General features: G+C 44.9%; 2 protein-coding genes across 5 annotated transcripts in view; one reads left to right on the top strand and one right to left on the bottom strand.

Annotated features, from left to right (window-relative positions):
- CRAT (carnitine O-acetyltransferase) overlaps positions 1–10,943 on the top strand; it is an 18,456-nt gene extending 7,513 nt beyond the window's left edge. Inside the window, exons 5-14 of one of the 3 annotated variants that reach the window (XM_074161305.1) lie at positions 448–613; positions 1,203–1,377; positions 1,869–2,047; positions 3,091–3,191; positions 3,649–3,768; positions 4,266–4,388; positions 4,744–4,879; positions 5,361–5,423; positions 5,936–6,073; positions 6,646–10,943. In XM_074161305.1, coding sequence (XP_074017406.1) covers positions 448–613; positions 1,203–1,377; positions 1,869–2,047; positions 3,091–3,191; positions 3,649–3,768; positions 4,266–4,388; positions 4,744–4,879; positions 5,361–5,423; positions 5,936–6,073; positions 6,646–6,861 — 1,417 coding nt within the window. In that variant the 3' untranslated portion in view covers positions 6,862–10,943. The remainder of the gene's footprint in view (positions 1–447; positions 614–1,202; positions 1,378–1,868; positions 2,048–3,090; positions 3,192–3,648; positions 3,769–4,265; positions 4,389–4,743; positions 4,880–5,360; positions 5,424–5,935; positions 6,074–6,645) is intronic. The other 2 variants (XM_074161307.1, XM_074161306.1) reach the window with 2 other exon arrangements.
- Positions 10,001–26,804, bottom strand: DOLPP1 (dolichyldiphosphatase 1). Of its 2 annotated transcripts, XM_074161308.1 has the most exons (8): positions 26,706–26,804; positions 18,903–19,003; positions 17,114–17,198; positions 16,743–16,842; positions 15,793–15,891; positions 14,299–14,427; positions 13,432–13,521; positions 10,001–12,944 (listed from the first exon to the last, which is right to left on the bottom strand). In XM_074161308.1, the coding sequence occupies exons 1-8, from the start codon at positions 26,779–26,781 to the stop codon at positions 12,908–12,910; spliced, it is 717 nt and encodes a 238-aa protein (XP_074017409.1). In that variant the 5' UTR covers positions 26,782–26,804; the 3' UTR covers positions 10,001–12,907. The 2 variants fall into 2 exon arrangements, with proteins under 2 accessions (XP_074017409.1, XP_074017410.1); XM_074161309.1 differs by lacking the exon at positions 14,299–14,427 and having other exon boundaries at positions 12,908–12,944; positions 26,706–26,781.

Genomic DNA, 26,804 nt, shown 5'->3' with positions numbered 1-26,804 from the left:
TCAATTGAGTCCCGGTCGCACTCATGAGTCATAGATAGCACAGCAGATTCCACTTAAAATTATAGCCAAAATCCTCTTTCTGCCATTTCACTGGAAACAATACATCTCCCAGTGTATTGTGCCCTGGATTCTTCTCTACAGACAGCATGGTCTATGCTAAGCTATGTAGTAGGTCGAGAGATCTGTTTCTCTGGTGTTACAGAGAGGATAGTGTTTTTCCCCTTCCCAAATGAAAGGCCAGCAGACAGATATTTTCTGTAGCCCCTGCTAAGAAAGCTGGTAGGAGCGGGGAAGGACGGCCCCATTTTTATACCACCAGCACCAACATGTTTAGGTTTTGCTGGAGAACTGCATGGCTGAGCCCATGCCTGTTTTGTGTGGGGAGTGCACACCTTCTCATTGGTCTGTTTTCTCTCCCCCTTCCTCCTTACCTTGCTGTGTCTCCAGTGAGACCCTGCCAGTGGAGTACATGGGTGGGAAGCCCCTCTGCATGAACCAGTACTACCAGATCCTCTCATCCTGCCGCATTCCTGGGCCCAAGCGGGACTCCATTGTCAACTATGCCAAAGGCAAAAAGCAGTCCAGACACATCACAGTGGTTCACAACTTCCAGGTACGGCAGCTCCTGAGCTTTCCAGGTTTGTTGAGATGCAGGTGTCCCTTTCAGCTAGCTGTGCTCCCAAGGAAAGGCAACAGAAAGTCTCTGCCCACAAGGTTTGCCTCACCAGGAGTTCATTCCTGCTTCCTTTATCCCCTTTGGCCTTAACTGGCCAACAGCTAGAATTGGTGTGTGTGAGCAACAGAGTACGAGGCAGAAAAACCCTCTCTTCCTCTGTTTCTTATACCTGCAATTCCTGTCTCTCAAAGCCCTGAGATCATGTCTGGAATTGGAAACTGCATGTGGAAATTGGGTAACAAACCCTACCTCCACAGCTGAGTCTCAGAAATAGGAACGCCTCGTGTTTTGGCCCTCATTGCTATGGTTTCTGACCTTCTTAAAACCTGGACTGTGTTTATGCCCTGCAAGGGAAGTTGGACTTGGGTCTCTCAATTCTGAGCATCCTGCAAAGGTCTGCTTACAAGCTGGGTTCTTAGGTCAGGTCCTACCTCCTCAAAGTGCCTGTTCCCTGTTTCTGGGGCTGGACAACAAAGATATTCTCTCACGTTCGGTCTCTGTCCTTGTCCGCTCTTCTCACCTTCAGTTCTTTGAGCTGGATGTTTACAACAGTGATGGAAGTCCTCTTACCACTGACCAGCTCTTCATTCAGCTGGAGAAGATATGGAACACCTCCCTCCAAACAAACAAAGAACCTATTGGGATCCTCACCACCAACCACCGAAACAGCTGGGCAAAAGCCTACAACAACCTCCTGAAAGGTCTGTAGAGTCCCCAACGTGCAAGTGCTATAAACACCATGAATGCTTGAACTACCAACCCCACCCCTGTGCTCTGCTCAGTTCTTTACTTTGGAAGCTTGTTCTGGACAGAAAACGTGAGCTTCGACCTCAAAGAAGCAACTTGATTTCATTGCAAAGTATTGTTAGTTCTGTTTTGGAAGGTAAAAGGTAAAGTCTGAAGCTTGGTTTGTTAGACCTGAAATCCTAAGAGTTTGTTGCCTTCCAAATGGGTGGGATGCAAGAAATGTGAAAAAAGGAGGGTGAATGCAGCGTGCTCACATCTGTAACAGCCCAGCTGGCTACAATTTTAATAACCATATACACCCCTAAATGACCAGTATTGCACTGAGATACAATGGGAATCCAGCACTTGGCCCTTCAAACCTGCTCTTTCAAATTTCAATCTCCCTCCAATTAAAATGGAAGTTTTTTAACTCCCCTTCCTTATTTGCTGTTCATTTCTCTCCCAGATAAGACCAACAAGGAATCTGTGCGTACGATTGAGAAGAGCATTTGCATCGTCTGCCTTGATGCGCCTATGCCACGGGTTTCTGAGGACATCTACAAGAGCCGTGTGGCCGCCCAGATGCTGCATGGCGGAGGCAGCCGCTGGAACAGTGGGAACCGATGGTTTGACAAAACCCTTCAAGTAAGTGCTGATGGTCTAAAGATGCTGAAGACACGGGTCTGGAACGAGATGCTTTTTCCTGAGACTACAAAAGTCCATGAAATCCGAGAAAACTTTCGCAGGAAGTTTTTCCTCGTATCAAAGAGAGTAGAGAAACAGGGGAGACAAGGCGTGGTGGCTGACAGTATGAGATCTTACAGTTTCCCTTGCAGTCACCACAAAGCACTTATTCCTGCCACAGGGACTTTTGTTTCTTTTACTCCTCTGCCCATGCTTATTCAGTGTAGCAGTTCTTTGTGTTCCTTGTAAATCAATTTTCTGCCTGTGGTGAACAATGCCTCGCTGCTTGGAGGCAGCCCAAACGTAGGGAGGTCTGTTCCTTGTCTCTCCCCTAGGCTTGTCACTTCTGTTTCTGCCAGGAGCTGCCCAACGGCTTTTTTGTTTGGGGTTTTTTTTTTTTCAAACATCAGCTGCCATCCCACGGCATTCCTCTGATCTCTTCTCCATTCAATCTTGTCAAGAGCCTTCAGCAGCAGCTGCTATTTGAGCTTCTCCTTCATTAGTTTGTATATCCTGGCTTGTGGATAGTAGCAATGGTGCTTTCAAAGATTCTTCTCAAACCTGCTGAACTCTTCATAATGTTTTCAGCTATTTTATTCCTATTTAGAACTCTTCATTGATGGGATGAAGCTTAGATGTTCCAGCTAATTGAAAAGTAAGGGTAAGCCAGTACATGGCAATATTATTCCTGTATAATGTGTCCATCTACGTACATCAAAACCATTGGACCAGTCTGTGGACAGGACACTGAGCACACCAATGCATCTATCAGGCACACACTTATCCAGTTAAGTTTGCAAAACTGTAACAGTGCTACCAGATCTTCTAGGCCTGCTGAAAGGCGTCCATTGCTATTCTGCTAAATGGGACCTTTGTATAACCTTTCCAGGGTGCAAGGACAGGCTCACTGTCCATTCTGTTACAGAGCAGATATCTCTGGGTAGCTCCCACTTCTCACACTGGATGTCTGTCTCCAACACTCTCCTCTCGTGCTTCTCTCCTAGTTTATCATTGCTGAAGATGGCTCCTGTGGTCTCGTGTACGAGCATGCTCCCTCAGAAGGCCCACCCATTGTTGCTCTTCTGGATCACATCGTGGAATACACGTGAGTCCTGCTTCCTCTGCTTTTCCTCAGCTTTGGAGATAGCTTTTAAACCACCTGCCACCTGAGAACATGCCTCTTCACAGCTCACCCCCTAGGAATTAGTTCTGGAGAGGGGGCAGTGGTGGGCAAATTAGGTATTGCAGTTCTTGTATTCGTGAAGGGAACTGAGCGGCCAAGCTGCTCTGATAAGTTTTGCTACTGCTTCCATCCTCAGGAAATTACAGTGTTCAGAGTTAGGAGGACTTTTGCCTGGGAGAGGTGTTTCTTTGGGGCAGAAGGTGCAGATGTTTCATTCATACCCTTCAGAAAACACTATAATGGCACTGTGAAGAATTTTTCAGCCTGTGATTAACATCACAAGGTTTTAGGGAAGATCTATGTATTTCTACCTGGGCCCTGGTGTGCTCAGCTGAGCCTCGTTAAAGGTCTGGTTAAACATAATCATTTCTCTATCCAGGAAGAAACCCGAGCTGGTGAGATCGCCCATGATTCCTTTGCCAATGCCCAAAAAGCTGCGGTTTAACATCACCCCAGAAATCAAGAATGACATAGAGAAGGCAAAGCAGAACCTCAACATGTAAGTATGAAGCAGTGGAGAGGTCTGCTGACTGAGGGAATAATTCATGTCCCCCTTTGCAACGTGCCAGTGGTTTAAATGAGGCTTCCCCCACTGCAGTGATTTCTTGGGTCAACAGCATTGAACCCAGCTGAAAAGCACACTAAAACCGCCAGCCAGGAGTAAAGTCAAAGCTGCTGGAAAGGGGTAATAACCAATCCATCCGACTTACTGAGAAAGAGCAAGGCTTTACTGGATCTAACTGGGGATACTGGAGCATAAATACATACACACACGCACGCGCCCATCTAACCTGGTCAACATTTTCAGCAATGGCCAAAAAAGCTCATCTCTGTGGTGCTGCCCAAACAAATCTGTGTGTGATGGAGCTCTCTGTCCCTCCATAGGCCAGCTCCAGATACCCTGTTCTCTCTGAGCCTTGTGAAAGCAAGTCCATACCTTTATGTTACAAGAACAAGCAACAGGCAAATGAACACTTCCTCTTTCTGTCCTTGCAGAATGGTCGAAGACCTGGATGTCAAAGTCACGGTCTTTCATCAATTTGGGAAAACCTTCCCCAAGTCAGAGAAGATAAGTCCCGATGCTTTTATCCAGCTGGCCCTGCAGCTGGCATATTACAGGTAAGACCACCAGTAAGTAGCTTCTCAACCTCTTCACCATCAAACTCATACACGTAAGGCTGATAAAGGTGTCGCAGAGAAGTCTCTCACAGGCTGCTATGGCCTCCTTCCCAAGTCCCATGTTTTCCCCATCCACTGGGACTGAACAGCAGATCTCACTTGTAGCAGCTGCCAAGCCCCAAGTGAGATTTACCCCTCTGTGTGTGTACAATCCCAGTAAAGAAGCATCAGAGGTCAGCTGTCGATGGGACTCACTCACATGAAGTCTTCCCCTTCCCCCCAGTTTTTCTGCTTCACAAGAGGCCTTTCTTTTCAAGACAAACTCACCTCTCTGACTTTCTTCTCCACCCCTCAGGATGTATGGCCATGCCTGTGCCACGTATGAGAGTGCATCGCTAAGGATGTTCCGCCTGGGCCGCACAGACACCATCCGCTCCACTTCCGTACAGTCTCTTCAGTTTGTGCAATCAATGGACAGCCCTGACAAATCGGTGAGGATCTCAAAGAAGTGGAGTACGAGGACTCCACTCCAGAAAAAGAGGAAAGCTGCTTATTTGGCTAACCCTCTGTCAGCTGGTTTCAGCTAAGCAGAACTGCACCCGATGTGAACTTGAGCTAAACCATAGCTTGGAGTATAGAGTTACACACCTTGGGTTTCATTTGGCTTCCCTTTCACATGTACTGAAAGCCTGGGAAACAAAACGTGGACATCTCTAATCCCACCAGAAAGAAGTATGTCCCTTCTGAAAGTCTGTTTAGCAACACAAACTAAGTTCTGCTACTGATGGATGGAGAACTCCATTCAGAATGAAGTAACAGCGAAACAAAATTATTTAAAAATTAAATCTAATAAATATAAAAATAGCCTAGTATAGACACACAAGGCAGAGGTGCCCTCCATCCTAGAGGAACAGCCAAAATGAGGTTTTCCATTCTGCAGAAAAATTTACAGACAGATCTATGTGTTCTCAGGACCAGGAGAAAGCAGAGCTGCTGAGGAGAGCTACCCAGGCCCACAGGGAATACACTGATATGGTGAGTGCCCTCTATGCAGCCAGACTTGGGGTTTTTCACCAGAACCCTCATTTGCGATGTAAGATGAGACTTTCTCTGCTAACATAGTGATGTTGCCATTAGTGCTATTGCATAGGTCTAACTGTGATCTGAGAGTACTGTAGACCATGGACTGAATGTTTTCTCTCCGGCCAGTGCTTTAAGTGTCCCTTGTGACTTACCGAAAGGAGAGAATCAAATATGAAAATAGCTTAGTTCTCACTGTTGCTGTTACCGATTAATGCCAAAGTTGCCTGAAGACCCCTTAAACCAGAGGGAACCCATAGGCAGGAACTGTAAGGTTGGTTCCACTGTGTGTTTAACTTCACAGTCCTTACAAACAAGACCACCTATTGAAGGTAAGATTCTAGTTTCCTTCTAACATTAAACATTTGCAGATATTTTAGAAGTGCTTTTTTCTTTAACCCAAAGAACTTAATAGTTTTGCTCGCTTGCCTGCCAGGCAGCTTTCATCTAGTCTTCCTTCGTTACAGGCAATAAGGGGCAATGCAATAGATCGCCACCTCTTAGGCTTGAAGCTTCAAGCTATTGAGGACCTCGTGAGCATGCCCGAGCTGTTCATGGACACGGCCTACGCTGTCGCAATGCACTTCAACCTCTCAACCAGCCAGGTAGGACTCATCTGAGCAAAGACAGTGCGCGCTCTGTTTCCTCTCATTGCCTGTCTTCTCCACATTTCTCCTTCATTCCCTTCTGTTAGAAACTAATCTTCATTTGGGGACAAACTATTTAAGCCTGCTGCCAATCCCATAAAACTGCAGATCTGATCTTAGAGCTGCCACAGTCCCTCTCAACCCTGTAAAACACCAGCATAACCAAGGCCAAGGTCACCATAAGTGATTGGTGTCTACCTGCAAATGGTATCCATTGCATTTAGCTGCCAGAATAGCTTTACGTTCATCTGCTGTGCTGTGATTCTTACTGATATAGTTCTGTCTGTAATTTATTACAAGCTTGTCTTGGGGAGAAGAAATACTCCTTTGCAAATACATAGGAAAAAATATTGCTACTAAATGGCAGAATCCAGTATGTGTGTGGTGGTAGGTGGGTCTGACCAAAAGGTCCTCTTCTAGAGCATTTCCATGAGATGGCAGTTTCTTCTGCTGTTGACAGAGCTGTTGGCATTTGATGGCTACATTTCTGGCTGGCTGGTTAGAAGTTTTTAATCACATTGTCTCCACAGGTCCCAGCAAAGACAGACTGCGTGATGTGTTTTGGTCCCGTGGTTCCAGATGGCTATGGAATCTGTTACAACCCTATGGATGAACACATCAACTTTGCAGTTTCAGCATTCAACAGCTGTGCTGACACAAACGCAGCCCGCATGTCGCATTACCTTGAGAAAGCACTGCTAGACATGAGGGTCTTGCTCCAGTCCACTCCTAAATCCAAATTGTAAAAGGCAAACGGAATGCAAAACCCCCAACTAAAGGGGCTGTCCCTCATGCACTGAAGTTCCCAGTTCCTCAGAAAATGATTGGGGTGACATCTTACCCTGTCTGGAACCTAGGAGGGCATCTAACACGTGTCTTCAGCAAGAGATTACAGAATGGTCATCTGCAGGTATTAGCCTCTGTGGTGAGAGGAAACGTTGTCTTAAGCCGAAGTAGAACTGACTGATCCTTTCCTATCGATGCAAAGTGCACCTTCCTGTCCTCAAAGAGGACTGAAATATGATTTTTATGGAATTTACTGTAAAGGAATACAGAAAGCACAGTCCTTACCACTATCTAAATCCATTTGGTGAGGTAGTTCTTCTCCTGGAAAAGCAGGGAATGTTTATTATACGATGGAACTACTGTAAGACCAAGTCTTTTTGCTGGTTTAGTGTTCTGAAGAGCGCGGCATCTTTCAAACTTGACTGAAGATTTTTCTGCTGCTCCAGCAAAACGCCACCGTTGAACTTTTGCAAGGGGAGAAAGAAGTTCTTAAGTCAGAGCAGATCCAGCCTCATTAGAGTGCACTGCACTACTTATCCCAGGCACTCTGACCATTAGATCCTTTACAGGCTTGGAAATGTTCCCTTCCCCTCATTTTAGGATGCTGGGATCTCCTGTCTGTTGCACTGACCCTATTAACAACAGAATATCATTTGCTACAAACTAAGGTGGGTTTTTTGTTGTTGTTCTGGGCTTTTTGTTAAGCTTGCTGCTGTTGTCCTACCCGTTGATCTTCAGGCTCAGCATAAAACTTTTTCCCCACAAACCTTCTACAAAACTTCTCTCACACAGGTTTTGCTACCTTTGGCTTTGTCTACCTTAACATTTGCGGAGAGGATAAGGGATTGCCTATGCGTTTAGCAGGACACTTGCTTCATTGTACCTTTCTTGGAATTGAGGAAAAGAAACAGATGCTGACCTTCTCTTTACCACCCAGAAGGCCACATGCCTGGTCTCCTCCAGGGCGCACATTAATCCAATGGGGTTCTATACCTTGCTTTCAGGAACAACCTATTTTTGCATAATGTGTTATGCCCAAGTTGTGGACAAATAAGATTTTTTTCTGAGCAGGAACTCCAGAACCTACTTCCATTTCTGGCCCACATCACTCTCCTTTAACAAGGTAGAAAACCTTGAAAAGCAGGAAGAAAGCTGAGAACATGCGGGCGCTGTAGATCTTTGTCCACCGTGGCAGCCGTTGTTGCTGCAGTAACGGTACAACACCTTTTCTGCCACTTTTGGAGGGTTTTTTTTTCTTACTGCCATGTTACTCAGATTTGTGCCAGCCCCATTCTGTGAGAGCAGGATCTCACGATGGTGTTTCCATGTTCAGTTGACAAAACTTGAGACAATAAAAGATTTCTATATAAACATTAACATACTGTTTTAGCATAGGAATTTTTGTAAGCAGCGCTTCCAATGAATCTGCCAGAATCCAAGCTCCTGACTATACTTTTATTTAGTAAAATCATATGGTAATGAAGAATTTTAGTACTATTTCTGCAACAGGAATTTAATATTTAAAATTGCACACCCTTCAAGATGTGGCTGCTGGGACATCTCCATAAACAAGAAGCACTAGGAGTCTGATGACCTGTTTTGTTACAGGGGAATACTTGATCATAATTGCTACTTTTCTGATTGTAGAACAGCAAGGGACGTGATCAAAGTGCCTTGGTGAACATCTATAAAGAAACTTGCACTAAACCTGTTTAAAGTAAAAGAAAAAAAATTCCAATTTTCTTCTTGAAAGACACAAGCCAACACTACTGCATTTTTCCTAAAAGGATGTTATTTCAGAGCTTCTATCTTATACCTAAATAAACCTTAAAAAAGAAAATTTAACTGAAACTCACCTGCACAGCCAGTGATTGTATGAACTGCCACTTTCACATCATCTACATGGATTTAGTTGATCTTTTAGAAGAATCCTGAATGGAGTGTGATAGTCTAAAAAAAAAAAACACAAACCAATAGGAGCACTACAAACCTGCAAGCGCACATCCCTGCTCTGTTGACTCCTCTATGAATTAGACTGAAAACTGCAAGAGGATACTCAGTATTATGACAGTGTAAGCGATTGTGTAAATACTACATAAAAGACCAAACCTTGCTGGAATAACATCGGGGTTTATGAGGCCTTTTACATTGAAAAAAAAATATTCTTTTTTGCCAAAGTAATCTTCCCCCTGTACTGAATCAACCTCTCTTGCTCGTGGATGAGTTATTTTTCCCTGCCTGCAATGCCTTCAACCACTGATGCTACAGTATTGCCACTGAAGTATTTGAGACTGGCCCTTTTCTGTCTCAGCAAAAGGGAAGGCTCTCAAAGGAAAGTGCCTATTAAAGATTAAGCAGAAGTACGCGCTGCCGTGACTGTATCTCAGAAGATGGGACTGATCTGTTCTGGATCTAAATCTGGATATCCCACTGGCTTCAGCAGAGCACAGCTGCAAGAAGCAGACTATCGCATTGAAAGAGATACAAGATTCAAAAACCACATAATGCATCCTTAATGATATATGGAGCTGAAATTCAGATGAAGGAAGCTGATTTTTTAAGTGCTTGAAAGGACACTAAAATCATTACAAGGTTTTTCCTTTAAAAAGTCTTCTCTTGTTGTACAAGTTCTAAAATGTGATGTCCTTCTGATTCATACCTTCTTGATTTTTTTGGTGTTGACTTACTGAATACTGTTCTCCCTGTTTCTGATTGTTTCATCAAGAGATGTCCATTGTCTTAACGGCACATTAAGTACAAGAAACTTAAGTTCCAGAAAAAACTACCCATTTGGAACAAATAGTTTAAGAAACGCACAGACTGAAAATATTCAGATAACTCTTGGGGTCTGAGTGCAATTTATGACACAGCCTGGTAGTGTTGCATGCTTTGCTGGTTAGCTGTGTTAAATACTGTTTCGGTAGCATAATCCATGTCATGTGAAGTTTTGAAACGTTCTTTGAATAAAACGAAACACAATAAAAAGATAAATGCTACGAAAAGGCTTAAATCTCCTTAGAGACCGCAGAAGTTACATTAACTGCCCTTATGGGAGGATGTTGGTGCGGGGACAGCAAGAACAGTGAACCACAGCATTCTGTCACCTTCCTTTTATTGTCTTAGTATCTCCATCCAGCCCCCTTGAGTACAGGGGAGGAACAGAAAGCATCTGCTTGCAAAGCCACATATTCCAAAGAAAATATTCCATTTCAGAAACTAGTGGCAGGAGACGTCATACAAGTGTAGGATAATAAGGCAGAGCTCAAATCTTTTTCCTGCACAGCACCATTTAGTTAAGAAAAAAAAAAAAAATCCATGGGATCACTAAGGAATTTCTACAATATCAAGTATTGCAAAGATTTCTGGAAAGGTACAGCAAAAGTAGGCAAAAGATGCAGATTACAAACAACTCACAGAGAACAGAGGAGAGTTTATTACAGTGTCTTACAAGAGCTCTTCTTCCTTTCCCTTACTCCTAAGAATTACCGTAGGAAGCTTGGGTTTGAAGGCAACGTGAAGTGGAATAGCTTTTTACACTACGCTGCTCTCCACGAGGAGATGAAACCTCTCCCCGATGCTCTAGTTCTCAATAGGTGCTTCCACACATATTTTTTCCAGCAGTCTGTCATAGCAGCTTAAGAGAGGCCAGGGAAGTGCTAGGGAAGTGCTAGCCACTCTTCAAACAATCCACTCGAATTTCAGCCTTGTCCTTGAGGAAGAGAGTTGTTCTGGCTTTGTAAGTTAACTTACGAGAGATATAAAAAGAAAAGACACGGTTTTGCAAGAAGTAAGTGGTAAGTACCAGCTTTCAAACTGAAACACGTATCATGTGGCCTATCTGATGTCCTGTGTCATTTTAATAGAGCTGGTCTAAGTCAGACCAAATATTCTTGTGAAACCTGCAAGATGCCTCTTTATTCTGATGCACCTTCAAAGCAGATCCAGTCCTCGGGTCCTTTGGTTGTTAACAGGATTGCTCATGTTATGCACATACTAAACAGTTGTTAAAAAAAAAATAAATACGTATTTGCTGTAACAACTGAAAACAGTTTACTACTCATAGCTACTTAAACAGAAATTTAAACAGCCTTCATTCCTTATCTCCTCGATGAGGATCACTGCTTTCTACAGTTAACAGCTGGACACTCTGGTTGTCCGACAGTTTTTCTACAGCAGCTCCCACTCCATCCGAACACACAAACTCCTATGGCAACAGGCACAGATGAAAACTTAAAAAAAAATTAAAAAAAATCAAGACCAACAGAAACTCATCTCACTTCAAGCAGCTTTATAATGCAGGAGTCTGATTAAAGTGGAGAGTGAAACAGGCAGCAAGACTGAGATGTGACAGTCATTTTACCTCTGCTGACATGACTGCATCGATGGCACACCGATGGACCTTTGAGCCAGTTCAGAAGCTGTCCTTTTATCTGTGAAAGTTCAAGTCAATTGTGCTTTGAATAAATACTGCCCTGTAGTTACTCTTGAACTGCTGCATTATACACTCCAGATACAGAAAATGTCCATGCACAGCCCTGAAGCAGTTTGAGTATAGCCCTTGCCAGGTTAACTCAGGGATGACAGACGTCGTAGGCATCACCAGCACACACAGATGGCAGGCACACTCCCACAGAGACAGAGCACCCAGAGCGCTGACTGGCCACACGAAGAATCAGAATGGAAGAAGGATGGAAAGCAAAACTTGCTCGGAGGAGTTCAGCATTCAAGGTTACTACTGCAGAACCCCGGCCAAGCCACTGTGACGTAGGAGTCTCTGCTAGGACAAGCTCACTACTTGAGTTCAGGTTGGACTCTAACAGGACTCTTGGAGAAACAATTCAGACAGCAGCAGAGCTAGATATTTCATTTGCCTCGTTATTCATTTATGGTTGTCACTGATTATATTCTTAAAAATCCCTCCTTTAAGCTTTAACAGAAAAAAAATTTAAAATCCAGTGCTTAAGACAGAGACTAACAACTGAATTTTGTAAGGCTTTGGGCTGACTCTCCCTGGAGCACAGCACGGCTTGTAACCAATGGGCTTTCTAGTGCCATCGGTAGCACACTCAGTACAACCACAGAAGCTGTACAGATCACAGCAACCCTGAGGTAATAAAAGTATAAAGGAAGAGATGGAATAAATGTGAGATATGTATGATAATCTTGCCACCTAGAAGAGATTGAGAAAGACACTCTTGCTAATTACACAACAGGAGCAGCAGTGGAAAAAAAAAAAAAAGTCAGTATATTTCAGTTTGTCCTTTGTTTTACACACACACTCCCCTTAATGGTATCCGTGCAGGCTTCCCTGCAGAACCGTCACTAGTGTTAAAAATCAGATCTTTAGTCTTTCTTTCCATCTGTACAAAGTGCAGCTGGAATAGATTTTGATCTCCCAAACTGATCACAGAAAGGAAAGGAAAGCTTCCTCTCCTTTCCTGCCGAGGTCACCCCATCCTAGTTCCCCTCCCTCCCTCCTAAGAAGTTTTTAAAAATTAAAAGCTCTAATTAAGCATGATCAACTTGAGATTAGTTTTGTCATCTTCTTCCAAAAAGAAAAGCCCAAACAAAAAGCAAAAACAAAACACACAATCAACGCCTCACCCACCCCAAAAACAATAGTTCCATTTAAAAAAATAAATAAATAGTGTGTATATTTCATGCTGAAAAAAAAAAAAAAGTCACAGAAAGGATTCATTTTTGGTTTTCCCTCCCCCGAACATGACACCAGGCATTTTCTCCCCCCTCCCCTGACGTAGACACGATGGTATATTCCAACCGGCAATGTGCATCTGTGTTGAAAATGAGTTTCTACTCCTGCACGGTCCCACATGCATCAGGGAGCATCCCGCTAACTGCTAAAGCAGAGCAAAGGCTTTCAGGTTTTGGCTATGGTCCCTGCCTGTTCCTTTGGTCCGTCTGTTAAAAGGCTCCTTTGCTGCTCCCAGGTTTCTGCTCTTGTCTGTCTCCGTTAAAACGTGCACTCTGGTCCCCACGCTTCCCGAGTCACTGGAGCTTCGTACCCAGCTTGCGCTGTCTGTTCCTGCAATGGCAACACAGAAGGAGGATGAGAGAGGCGGCCCCGACCCTATTGCAGGGTATGGAGGCAAACCAGGGGGCAGAAACCAGAAGGATTAAAGTAAGGCTCTGCTTAGCTCCGCACAAAAATTAAGCTGCTCCCATCATACTCCACAGGGAGATCAGTCCTTCCTACTCTTCACAGTCCTGGAACATCCACCGTGTTTTAAGCGTGCACAAGCTCACGTGTGGATGCAAGATTATAAACGATTGCTTGCAAAGAACACAGGCTAAGGAGCTGAAATACTGACTTATTTAAATGAAACATTCTTTAATCCTCAACACTTCCCAACAGACTCACCTTCCAGATGTAGTTGTTAACCTACAACTTGGTTTTTCTTTAGTCTGCACTATTCTACCGCAGCAGCTGTCTACATATTAGAAAATAAATTAATAGCTACACCCAACAAGTCAAACCAGCTACAGCTCCTCCACCCCCCGAGATCACTTACCTTGCCTCTGCTCTCGTGACTGTGTATTCAAACCACAGGATGTTAGGAATGAGGCTGGTATCTCGGATTAAAAAGAACTCTGAAATTGGCCTGGAAATGGACAAGGTGATGGAAAGGAGGAAATAATTAAGACTTTTTCTCCATCACAATTATGATTTTTTTAAAAAAGCACAAAAACTGCTGCAGATTTAACATTGCTATTCTATTACCCTTCCATCTGGGAAAGGAGCTCCTTCTTAAATTTAATCAAACAAACCTCTTGGGTTTTGTTTTTTTTTTTTTCCTTATACAATGTTTCCAGACTATATTACATTTCAATGGCTTTGCAATTTCACTAGGTCATCAGATGTTCATTAAGAAAGGTCTGTTCTGCTTGAAAAGCTTCTCCAGCTCTCTGCCACACCTCACAATTCCAGTAGGGCTTTACAAACATAACAGTAGCTTAAACTTCCTCTCTCCCCCACCCATATCAGGCAAGGATATATGATTCCTTGTATATACATGCATAAGAAACCAAGGAGGAACACGTAGCTACACAACAGTCAGTATGCAAAACAGGAACAGAACCCAGGAATCCTCTTAACATCTGTAACTTAGGCGATTCATAGAAGTTTGAGCAGCCCATTTACAGTCAGGGCTTGCACAGCTACCACTCAAATTTTAGAAACTGAAGTATCTTTATGTTTGTTCTGCTTCAGATGCAAGGCACAATTTCTACACTGATTGATTAGGTAAACTTTCTTTTGCCAGGAAATTCTGCCTCACCCGTTTTACCAGCTCATTGCAATGGACTCATTTAAAAAACAAAATAGCAATCCACAGAATGCAGACTGGCAGGAATAAAACCTCCACAGAACAGAGACTTACCATGCAGCTATCCTTGGGAAGAGAGGAGTTAATATCTCTTGTGTGAAGGCAAACCAGGCTATGGCCATAATGCTTCCTGCCACACCTCCATATAAGACTTGGCTCCAGGTGTGATAAAGCAAATAAACCCTGCAGTGGAAGAGAAGAGTCACCAGAGAGGCTTTAAAACAAGAGGAGGCATCACTCAAGGGCTGATGTTTCACTGGACCCTCAGACGTTCTGAGCAAGTTATCCTTCAGGTGTTAAATATGGCTATCTCACTTTTTTTTTTTTCATTAAAAAGCTGGCAAAAAGGTGGAGAAAAAGCTTGAGAAAACCGTCTTCCCTGCTCCAGCAGTTTCAGCTTAGGGCGCTTCTAGTTTGGGCTTAACTCAATAACCCTCCACATTCTTCTTCATATATCTTTGGATTAGCTGAGGAACTACTACTGTTGGTTCCCACGAGAGACTTTTCCAAAGCCAGGAATAGGACAAGTCCCTTCCGAGCCACCAAAGCTGGGGCTTAAAAGCTTTTAAGAACATAGACAGCATTTTTGTTATGATTTTGCTGCTGTAAAACGTGACAGCATGAAGGCTGCACTACCACAGCCTGCTCACTGGGACTGCAGCCCTTCAGAAAGCTGTATTAATGGTCTGCTAAGTTATCCCTGCACACAAGCTACGTGAGTCACGTTCAAAATTCTTTTCACCCATATATCATAAAGCCATTAAGATCATCTTATCTGACCCTCTGCCCAGCACAGACCACTGGCTTTCCTCAAATTAATTTTTCTTTGAATTAGACCATATTATCTCTTATGGAATTGTCCTGTCAGAATTTTAAAAATAACCAGTAATAAGGAATCAGCTCTAGTGCACAGTCAACTGTGCCAACAAGGAATTACTTTCCTGTGGAAAACATGGCCTTATTTCTATCCTGAATTTGTCTAGTTTCCAATCACTGGAGCTCATTTTATATGTGTGTGTATATATATATATATATATATATATATATTTTAGATCTAAAGAGAAAAAAAAAAATCATTATCAAAGTTTCGGTTTCTGTATTCATCTTAATACAACTAAATCTTGCAAGTCAAACAGTGATAAATGTGTTTATCGACTAACGCTCAAGCAAAACAATTGGATCGATCGACTGTAGCAATCCACATGCTGCGGGTGCCGGCGTGCCAAGGCATGGTGTGATGCTTTCATGGTTAGTGCTGGAAGGAGGGCGAGGCAGCGAGGCTACAGCACGGCAATGGAGCCCACGGGGAACTGGTACAAGCTCAGCTAATTTGGGGTTTTAGAAACACTTCTGTGAAGCCCCACACAGGTAGCACCTTTGCTTATTTGAAGGGTCTCAGGGCAACACAGCAACTTCCGCAAAGCTCCGACTCGTACAACGCAGTCGTCGAGAATTAGCTCAGAAATGCAGGATAAGGCAGGACAGGTCTGCTGGCTGCTAAAGGCCACAGGACTGTATGAGAGCATAAGACAAACAATTGCTCCATACCTACTATATGAGACTAGCAAAGCCACTGTGACGAGGCAGATGGACAGCACATGTCGCCATAGTAAATCCAGAAACCTCGCATTGTTTGTTTGGTGCATTCTGAAAGAGATGGAGAGCCATTAGCACAGTGGCAGGGAGCTGAGCAGTCCTTATCTCTGTTCTCACTATCTCTGAAACCCTAGGAAAGCTCTACTCCAGTGGGGTCATGGGCAGCTCGATACCATCCCGGCAGCAATCTGTCCCACTGGCAGCAGTTAAGGAGAAGCCAGAAAGCCACACTTCTCTCTCTCCAACTGTTAACAGGGATTGCTGTGATGGAAAGCAGAATGCTCACAACTACTGCAACTGATGTGAAAGGCACGTGCTGAGCATATGCAACAGGGAGCCAAGATGTCAGAGTCCCTCCGTTGTCCACAAAGCTGGGAGGAACTGTGAGTTTTGTCTTCCTCCACACGTGGAGCCACGAGACAGAGCCATGCCCCAGCGAGAATTTCAGGAAAGCACAGCACAGCATGTAAAACCAGTACTTGGGAAAGGAGATGAACTCAAAGGTCATGCAAGTGGGCAACAGGTATTACCTAGAAGATTGCAGACAACCCCACTGACAAAACTGAGTAGACACATGAGAAAGCAGCTCTTCTTTCCTCATCCCTATTCCCTCCCTCTTCCCTCACACTGCTGGACCACCACAGCTCAGGGAAAGCAAACGAGGAGACCTGTACCCAGACAGGCAGAGGACGCCCACCCGCACCCGTCGGTTTTCAGCAATGGTAACTACAGTCCTGCATTCAGATTGAGAGAGACATGCTTCATCCACCCTGGCCACCGGAAATTGTGCAGTTCCTCAGATTTAATTCCATTATGCCACTGAAGCGGCACACAGCAAGGGAGCCATCTATTTCGGGTGTTTCAACATATTAACAGCCAAAACCTGACATTGAATTTTTTACCTTAAATAAAGGAACAGAAAGGAATAGACAGAGAAAAACCACATGAATTGGGAGTGGCTGGACGGCATCCCATATTTTGTGGTCACTGTTGAATGGGCTTCTGGGAAGAGAAGAAGAAAGAGTATGGTCAAGGTCTACTCTGTACGTAGCAGCTGGAACGCTCCAGATGTGAAGCCAGACCACTCTGCTGGAGTATGTGCACATGAGTTCACAGGACACGTCTCAGCTCAGATGGCTCTGCCACACTTCTTATGCCCAAACATCCAAAGCCAACATGAGGCAAATGGGAAAATACCCTCTAACCACCACCCCCAGCTAGCATTCCACTCAAAACTCAACCGACACCATGACGCCAATGGGCCATACCATACCTTCGCAGGGCCGAGGCTCCCGGATTACATTTTTTATTAACCAGTTCACTCCCTCGTTGAATGCCAGCCCTCCCAAGAAAGAGATCTGTGAAGGCAAGACAACTGCGTCATCCTATCTAAAAGATCCATCTACTTACCACATTCTCTCTGTTGACAAAACCCCAAGCCAGTTTTCTTTTTTGACTACTAGAGTTAAAAACAATGGCTTCAAAATTCTCTACCTGAGGAAGAAAAGCATTTCTTTTTCAGCCCACTTTGTGTATTTGGTAATACGTTGTGTATATGCAGCTTTTCAGCAGATGATAATCAGAAAGAGACAAAAATGACACTGTGTAGCAATTCTGTTACCATACTTCCACCAGCAAGTGTAGAAAGTGACGTTTTTTAACAGGGCACGTTTTAAGGCATTGTCTTTCCTCGACGACCAACAGGGGGAGCGCATACACTGTTATTTGGGTAAATAGCTTCAAAAAGGTGACTTTTTAGGCTTTCTCTATGAAGATTTTCATCTTGAAGTGGCTGTCTTCAATCTAAAATGAAGTCACATTCTGAACTGAGCCAGACTGCTAGCGTTTATTTTTACTCTTTAATTCCATAGTCCATACACCTCCCCTAAATTAGTCCTGCTGCTGTGATCAAATTCCCGGCTGGTGATGATACTCTGCCTCCTTAACACTCAGCCCTGTTCCAGATGATGAAGCAATTTTTCACTCTCTCTCCTGAGCGACGGTCAGGCTGCTGTAAGTCAGCCAGCGTCTCTCTCCAGTGCAATGGGGACTTCACAAATAAAGAACTGAGAATCAGCCTTAACGCTTTTCTCCCTACCAACGCCTAACAAGCCCCTGTATTCAAAAAAACCAATGAATTTGTGCAATAGTTACTCTAGCTTATTCTCTCTTTCGGATCAACAAGAAACCTCTGGGTTGCCAAAACTTCACAGCTGCCTCTCCTAACTAGCATCGGCTTAATAACCTAGAAGTCCCATCCCCACGTCCCTTGAGCCACTGGTTCCCATGACACCATGGCCCTGTATTAGAAATCTGCTGCCAAAATCCTTTCACTGGCCCCTATTTTATCTGTTTACTGAGGACAAGTGTTACGAGAGGTTATAACTCCTAAAGGGAATTTCTCCATGAGACTGATTCCCAACTACCTGTCAGAAGAGAGAGAAAGCATTTTGTATTACAAAAAAAAAAAAAGAGTCCCTTGCTGGTTATTTGGACAGAAGTCCAAATAACAGAAGAATACAACAGAACAGAAGAATCAAATACCAAGGACAGAATTCTCTTCTGGCCCTGGCATTCAATTCACAGCTGGAAAGTAGCCCCTGTAGACAGATCCACTCCCTTGGGAACATGTATGTTTTATTTTGTATCCCCTTTTTCTGCTCCAGTAGTTCAAAGGAATAACATGCTACTGAGTTACAGACACCATCTCCTGCGTATGCTGCCCATCCTGCAGGGCCCTACTGGTGCTATTATCCTACTGGATCTTGGGAGCGTTCCCACTCTGCAACAGCATTCTTTACTTCCTCGGACATCTCCCTCGATGTTTTTGGACAGATAATGCCCAAAACATACCACAGAGTAACAGAAAAGTCAGCAAAGGCTAAGCAGTCTTTTAACCTGGTACAGGTGAGAAGTGTCTCCTGCTGTTCTCCGACAGGAGCATCACCTTACCTAACCCTGCTCTTTAAAGAGAGAAAAAGAAGTGTGAATACAGGAGCACCAGGTGACAAAGGAATTACTTTTGTCATAGGGAGAAGCTGAGAAGGGAGAGGAGGACTCACCGTGTGAAGCTCTCTCTTGAATATGATGAGTGTTACAAAGCCAACAATAATGAATATTGGACCAAGACTCAAATAAGCTAAAAGCTGACCAGAGAAATCACCTAGGGAAACAAACAAGAGAAACAAATCAGTTTGAACTTCACAGGCACTTGTCTGCCACCAGAGCGTGGGTCAGTTGGTGCCCTGAATCACGGAGAGCAGAGGGGCAAGCTCAGTGCTGCAGCAAGTCTCGGTTCTGCAGCCCGACTCCTGCTGCTCCAGCCCCAGAGGAACCAAGGAAGACAGCGGTGTCCACGTGCAGGTTCAAAACCAGGGAAGAGAGGAGCTTGGCATCCTTCAGCAGATACTACTGCCAGCCAATTTCCAACAATGACCATGGGTGTGGGCCCAGAGTCACTTTAATCCAACATAAGCACAGGCTGCTCTAAAAGAGGCAGTGTCTTTCCCTCCCCCTCATTCATGTTGCCTCCCGGTGCCAGCAATTACCAGCAAACACTCCCCAAACAAATCCTTCCCCACTCCCTTACTAAAATGGGTTAGTTTTCAGCTGGATCAGCTCCTTAATCTGTCTCACCATGTGTCTGCATGAACACTAGCATTAGCAAAATGGGAAGGAAATAAATAGCTGAACGTAGCGGGAAATAAAGGGGAAAAAAAGGAGACTCTGCTTTTTAACCAGTAGCCCACTTGTTTCCCATAGAAGTGAACTTTGAGCCTCCACCCCAAATAATAACAGTCTGGTTATCCCCCAGGGAGAATCGGGGATCAGCAACAGGACCTCACAAGAAGTCATATGGTGCCTCAAAACCTTTACCCTGAGCTATCCCAGACACAGAAGTAGGCAAACAACAGTAAAGAGCAGCTTTGGACTTTGATCTAAATTTCTCTTACTCCCTGAAAAATGACACATACAAAAGTATTTGGAGAGAAGATGTCAGCATAAATTCCAAGGAAACAAAAAAAATTATCTCAGTAATTTTGCTCCAAGATCAGCAACTCATATCAGGAGAGCAAGAACTATCTACCAGAGAATCTTTAAAGACAGCAGTCACCACAAAAACGTGATACGAACCCAGCGAGCAGCTTAAGAGAGAGGGAGGGTACTTTCTATATTGGTTCTCAGAGACTAGATCTTCTCCGTCCCATCACTGAACACAAAAGGATCAGCCCCCACATAAATTTATCCTTCCTCCCTCCTCTCAAAAGGAAACAGGATGCCTCTGCAGGGCTGAGCATTGGACTCATTCCTAGATCAATTCCACTGCAAGATACCGAGTCTCCCCAGCCCACGCACCCACGTTTGAGAGCAGCACTTGGCAAAATGGACTTTAACCTCAGCCTCTGAACACTGGAACCGATTAAAAAAAAAAAAAAGAAAAGAAAAAAAAAGAAAAAAAAGTTATTGCACTGCTACAAAGTTCACGCTGCTGATGTTATTGCCACATAGTTGTTACATCAGGTACGGTGCACAGATCCCTCTTGAATTCCAGACTCTGAGTTAGATTCGGGAACCAGCAACATCATCAGCAAGGATTACTTGCAGGAGTTTTAGTTTGCAACACCAGTGAAATTAGGAAGAGGTGGAGGACAAAACCCCCAAGAATACTACCAAGAATACTGGGTTTTCGCTGAAGTGAGGTTCTATTTGGTTTTTAACCTGAAAAGCATTAGAAAACACAGAATTTTAAACTTTTCTTGCAGGTTAGCCTTGCATCAGGTGGGTTCCCAATGCTCCCGAAGCAGAACAACAATGTATTATGGTAATGCAAAACAGATGGAAGTGACAGCATCAGTTACCTGGCAATAGAGAATCAAGCCTCTTATGGTTTTACATAAATCACAAACTCTCAACAAAATGAATCCTATCTTAAATGATGAGGGAATTCATGAGACATGCCACCAGGCAATCAAAACTACACTGAAAGCCTTCGGAATACTTTCCAGGAGACTCAGTTGCAGTGTTACCCACTGAAGATAGCTCATCATCAAGGAATGCCCGTGTTTCAGATCATTCACTCCGTTAATCCATGGTATATAAAGGCTTAGCACTTCAAGACTAAAAGCTGTAATTTTGTCAAGTAGAAACCAAACCAGATTATTTATCTTCTCAGGGGGGTTCTATTTCTTGTGCAGATGGTGGATGAAAAGTAAGGAAGTAGTCTTTTAATTCAAATAGCATCAGCAGTACCAAACTCAAGATCCTCCACTATGTTATACGATAACACACCCCAATAAATCAAACCACCCAGAGTTCACCAGCACACAACCCACACTGGAACCTGAGGTGGAGAATCCAAAATCCCTGCTCCCAGATACTGCCTGCAGGCAGAGCACCAAGGTCTTGACTCAGAAAATCGTAACACGACAGCTCCCCAAACATTTCAACTGCCCATTTAAGATAGAAGAGAGATAGCATTAATAATATTTCATATCGCTGTGGCTAAAAGCAAACAGCATCACGTTCCGAAGCCACTTTTTCTCGGGAAGGAGGCAAATAGCTGTGCACTAACTGAAGGCAGTGCTCTTGCTACACCCTGGGAGCTACACCAGGAACTCGCTAGTGCCATCATAAATGTACTCACTAAGATTAGTGGTTCAAGGCAGAGCTGCACTAACTAAACCAGCTCCGAAATGACTGGAAATCCCCAGTGAAGAAGGCAAATCGGGCTCCGAGAGAAAGGCCAGCGCTGATCACCGCACAGAGCTCCCGGGGCCTCAGAGCGTGATTACTCGTGTCACTCCTATCTGCGCTCGGAGACTTATTCCCAGGGAACGGGGACTCTCAGGAGAGACGACAGTTTGAAATCCAGTCAGATCTAGCAAGCCGGTCCCCCCCCGCAACGTTTTTATAAAAAAATATTTTTTCTTCATTTTACTAAACTTGGGAATTTCAAAGCAATTCTTCCAACCAGTAAGAACAGAGACAAAACCTCTGGAAACATGCAAAAGGAAAAATCTATTTAATATACAGCTTGGGGTTTGTTTTGTTTAAAATTCTGCTTTTTTTAAAGTCCAGTCTTCCCCGAGCATCATTTGGGGCTCAAGATGCAAAAATGAAGAATGCAACTACCTCATTTTTAGACACCCAGGAGATAAATAGGTGAAACGCTATATATAGCTCAGAAGCACGCTATTTTTTTCAGCCTTCATTCAGCATCTACTTCTGCTCCAATTCAACATTTTACCCAGCATTCTTTCAGTGGAAATATCCAAGCGTCACCACATTAGCTTAACCTGTATATAATGTAAAAATGTGAATTAACAGCACTTTAACCACATCCTACCGCAAGATTTAGCTTCACCACCGCCACCGCTGCTTCCTATTGAAGCATCTATTTGTGGCACTGCTGCTCGTCGTATGTTCTTGACTAGATGCACGTGCACAAGTCGCACAGACAACACATAGGGTATGTGTGTCACATCCATTTACACCAGTAAATATTCATGACGGATCATCATTTCCTCGACTTGCGCATATCCTGGTATCATGAGCTGTGGGACAGTAAAAATATCTTCAGAAGGCTTTAAATTATGGCGTAAAAGGCAGGCATCAGACATGAAACTTCTGCAGGAAGATTAAACATAAAACCCTGCATTAAAGAAGCCAAACAACGGAGAGGTATTGGCTTGTTTCAACAGATATTTCAACAGATATTACCTCGCTACAAAGTGAGCCCCGACTGGCGAGGTACCACCGTAAAGAGAAACCACGGCAAGGGTTATCAGAGCAAACATTCCTATAGGAGCAACAGGGGCTGATATTCAGCAACAAGAGCTGCTGAGCCAAAGTACATACACAGCACCGGCACCTTTGCTCCCATGCACCTTCTCGCCCATGGGTCGATTCCACACGTTTGCCTCTCCAGCTCTGCCTGACTGCCGTAAACACCCCTCACAACTGAGAAAACAGGAAGATTCTCTGTCGTTCTGCAGAGAAAGAGTTTGCCAAGCCAGGGTTCTCTCTTTAAAGAACCTGTCCAACGCAAGGAGATCCAGAAAGTCCCAGAGCTTTAAGGATCCCAGCTGCACTGAAGAGAGGAAGTTTTGTTTTTTTCTTTTCTTTTCTCCAAATAATAATAAAAAAAACCAAACAAACCAGGAACTCAATGTTTCTCCTGTGAAACTCACCCTACAGACAGGAAGTCCCTGAAGATGAGTTTTAAGTCTGCAACAAAGTCATCCCATGCAAAGCAACGCATACGGGAAAAAACAACCCTAATTATACACACAACATGACAGGATTTAGTTTAGTTGTTATCAAATAAGAAACCCTCAGGCTTAGCGTGAGCCAATACCTTCGGAGTAGTATCCAACACTCTGCAGCAGGCAAAAAGGCAAGAACAAGAAGCGCAAAAGCAGTTACTGTTACAGCACTACAAATGTTTATTATGTGATTTTGGTGTCACCACCCAAAAAGGGAGAGTAAACACATTAAAGGCAAATAGAAAGGGGACAAAGATAACAAGAATGAAAGAGCAGCCCCTCAGAAAGTATCAAATGACTCGGATTTTCAGCTGAAAAAGGAAAATAGAGGATACAACAGTTCTATAAAGTCATGAATGATATGGAGAAATGGACAGCAAACGTTTGTTGCCTCTCACTGCACATGAGATCGAGAGCGATGAAATTACTGAGCAGTGGACTTAAAAGCAGAAAAGAAACCACCACCGCAGTTAAGTTTAAAAGCTCATTGCCAAAGATGCTGTGAGATCCAAAGCGGAAATGGGTTTAAAGAGCAATCAGACATACTCAGAGTACAGCTTTTCTATATCCATCAAAGGACTTAACAACCCTGGTGCAATCACCAACTGATTACTGGAAGGATGTACAGAAGAAGGATTGTTCCTGCCTACCTGTCAGCAACCCGACACTACGCCAGACCATTCCTTGGTCTCACCAAAGTACGGCTGCTGATAGGAGAAGCTCCAGGACCAAACATTTCTGAAAGCAGCATCAGGATGATGTTTTTAAAGACTTCAGCAGTGTGTTTTAACCCGCTGCCAAGTAACACTGCCTTTGTTGGTTTCTTCTCCCTGTGTTTGATCTTGACAATTACTATGGGTAATATTTCAGTTAAGTCTCCAAGCTCCCCTTACTCAGACCAGTTTGCAGCTGACAACCACAGCGTTCATCCGCTGTTTCTCATTTGATCTTGCTCAAAGTTGCCATCACAGAAAGCCCTGGAGAACTGAACAGCCCCACAAGCAGTAAGGATGGGTGTTTGGCATTTTGTGCTATATCATTATTGATAAGGAAACATTAGATAAAGACAGGGAGGATGAGCACCCTTCTGGAGACACCTCTCCCCTTCACAATTACAAGCAAAAGCCCAATAATGGGCTTCAGCTGCCAGACAGAAATGAGCAGTGACTGCTCTTCACCTGGTCACAGCGAGAGGGACCATCACTCTCGGCAGATGAAAAGCGGGGATGACAGCAGCTGTACACTGGAAGTCTTTAAAGATTGGAGATTTTAAGAACCCATTGCCACAGTGGCTCCACACGCTGCACTCCAGGCCAGCAGTCTCTGGGATCGGCCAAGAGCAAAAGACGTTTGCCACACAACAGTGTATGACACGCCAAGGCAGCTTAATAATTTATGTTGGTAAAAGCAGGATCTATTTCTCATTCTGACCCCCCTCTATCAGCACGAGGCTACATTAACTCTGTTGTGCTGAGCATACTGCCAACACCACTATTTTATAAATATACATTATCTAGCAGCTTTATGGACCTGAACTTAAGCTGTACACACAAACAAAACATCAATAGCCTTCTAAAAGTTAGAGCACTTTCCCCAAACCCAGATAAGACCTACCATCTCACCGCAACTCATTTTTCTAGACCAAAATAAATTAAGAAACTTTTGTAGCTCCAGCTGTTTTAACGTTTTAGTCCTTTGTCTCCACTTTATAGGCTTCCATAATTACACATTTTATCGAAGGCAAACACACTGTTCATCCTCTCAGTACATAACCCTCATCTCGGCGGTGATTTACCCCCTCCACACAATCATCTTCTCCATTTGCCTGCACAAAAGCACTCAATGCAGAGAGAAAATAATCATATTATGTCAAATGCTTTAAGATCTGACAGATAACCCTTGTGCAGCAATTTCAACCACCCCCATTTCCTAAAACCAATCTAACAAATAGTGCACAGGACGCTCTGTGTATACTGCCAGGTTCAGATAAGGAGATAAGATACAAAGATGAATATATCAGTACTGTTGGAAAGATTATTCCCCTGTCTCCCCCAAACTGTCACATTAATATATTTGAGAAGGGGGATGGCAGAAGGACGTACAGGGCGAAGGAAAACACAAGACAGAAAAGGAAACGCCTATCTTTCATAAAAGTATCACAGAAAACCAGAAAACAGCGGGGGGGGGGGGGGGGCGGAGGGGGGAAGAAATAACATATTTCCAGCACCAGATCTTCTCAGTGTTGTCACATTTTAAGTCTCCTGGCTAAATGGGTACTTTCAACCCAGAAGATCCGAAAGCACTTCAGAAACTTTAGGTATTGCTCTACTAAGAGGAGCTTTCATCAGTAACTAAAATCCAGCTATTGAAACAGGACATACAGCAACACTTTACGGCAAGTTAGGGACTTGCTGGGAGAACAAGCAATATTGAGAATAGCATTAACGCCAAATTTGGATTTTGACCAGATTGTCAATACTAACACTAAGACACTTCACACCCTGTTTTTCTATTATCTTTAATTACAACATGCAGATTTTTTCTATCTCACCCAAAACCAGCACAGCACAAAGCACCCGAAGAGGAGCTCCTACAGACCACAGACATTTGAGACACTGCTCAGTCAGCTGCCATCAGAATACAGACCCATTTACTCTTGCCCACCGGTGGATGAGGGATGCATCCCACCCCAACGTGGGCCAGGCTGCTGGCACGCAGTGCCACGGGGACACGACACAGGACCTTTGCGGATGACACCACTGCCCCAGCTGGAACAGCCCATCCTGCACACGGGCACCCATCGCTTCTCACCACTGCGTGTAGCCAAACCCACCTCGCCAAGAGCTGACCTACAGGAAGCCTGGCGTCCCCCAGGCATTTCCCTCAGCGCCACCCGATCGAAGCCCGACCCCGGGTTCACAGAAGCCCCTGGCAGCCAAGCCCACCTCGGGGACAGGGACTGCCCTGCCACGGCACAGCTCCTTGGGAATGCCAGGAGGGCACACCAGGGCCAGCCGTCCCCCTGACACACCAAGCCAGACCCCTCCAGCATCCCCCCAGACACCCAACAGCAGGGCAGGGAGGGGACACCCGGCCCCGCCATGCTACTGTGGGGTGACACTAGGGCTGGGCATGCCCTGGGTGGGGCTCAAACCTCGAGGCCCAGGGGCAGCCACACATGGCCAGGGACGCCTAGGGGCTACAGGGAGCGGCGAGGAGAGGGTGACAAGGGAGGGGAGGATGGCAAGGGAGGGGAGGGTGACAAGGGAGGGCCCCAGGGCGGCGGGACAGGGCCGCACCCCGGCCCCCCCCTCCCGGCCCCTTCCCCGCCCGGGGCCGCGCAGCCCCTGGAGCGGGGCGCCTCGCCAGGGCGCATGCGCAGCGCCGAGTCCCCCCTGTGGCTCACTATCCGGCAGCAAGTCCCACCGCCCCCAGCGCGCACGCGCGCCCGGCCGCTTCAGGGCGACCGCTCAATGGCTCACTATTTCGCAGCTGCCAGCCCGGCCCTCAGGGGTGCGGTGGGGCGGCGGGAGGGGTCCGCCGCGGGAAGCGGCGCGGCGGGCGGCGGGGAGGCCGGCCGGGGGCGAAGCGGAGCTTTACCTGCGGGATACTCGACGTGAGTGAGGGAGACCGGCCGCCACGGAGCGGGGAGCGAGCACTCTCCGACTGCGGCCATCTTACCCGGATACCGGGCCAGGC

This window comes from Numenius arquata, chromosome 19, assembly GCF_964106895.1.
Source record: "Numenius arquata chromosome 19, bNumArq3.hap1.1, whole genome shotgun sequence".
In the NCBI taxonomy this organism is placed as follows: Eukaryota; Metazoa; Chordata; class Aves; order Charadriiformes; family Scolopacidae; genus Numenius; species Numenius arquata.
The sequence above is the reverse complement of the archived record's forward strand: the minus strand, read 5'-3'. Positions and strand labels throughout refer to the sequence as shown.

Coding starts and splice junctions, on each gene's coding strand:
- DOLPP1 (XM_074161308.1), bottom strand. CDS start 26,781: ATGGCCGCAGTCGGAGAGTGCTCGCTCCCCGCTCCGTGGCGGCCGGTC. Junction 19,004..26,705: donor TCACGTCGAGTATCCCGCAG/GTAAAGCTCCGC, acceptor TTGTTTCCCTAG/GTGATTTCTCTGGTCAGCTT. Junction 14,428..15,792: donor TTGCTAGTCTCATATAGTAG/GTATGGAGCAAT, acceptor CTTCCACTGCAG/GGTTTATTTGCTTTATCACA.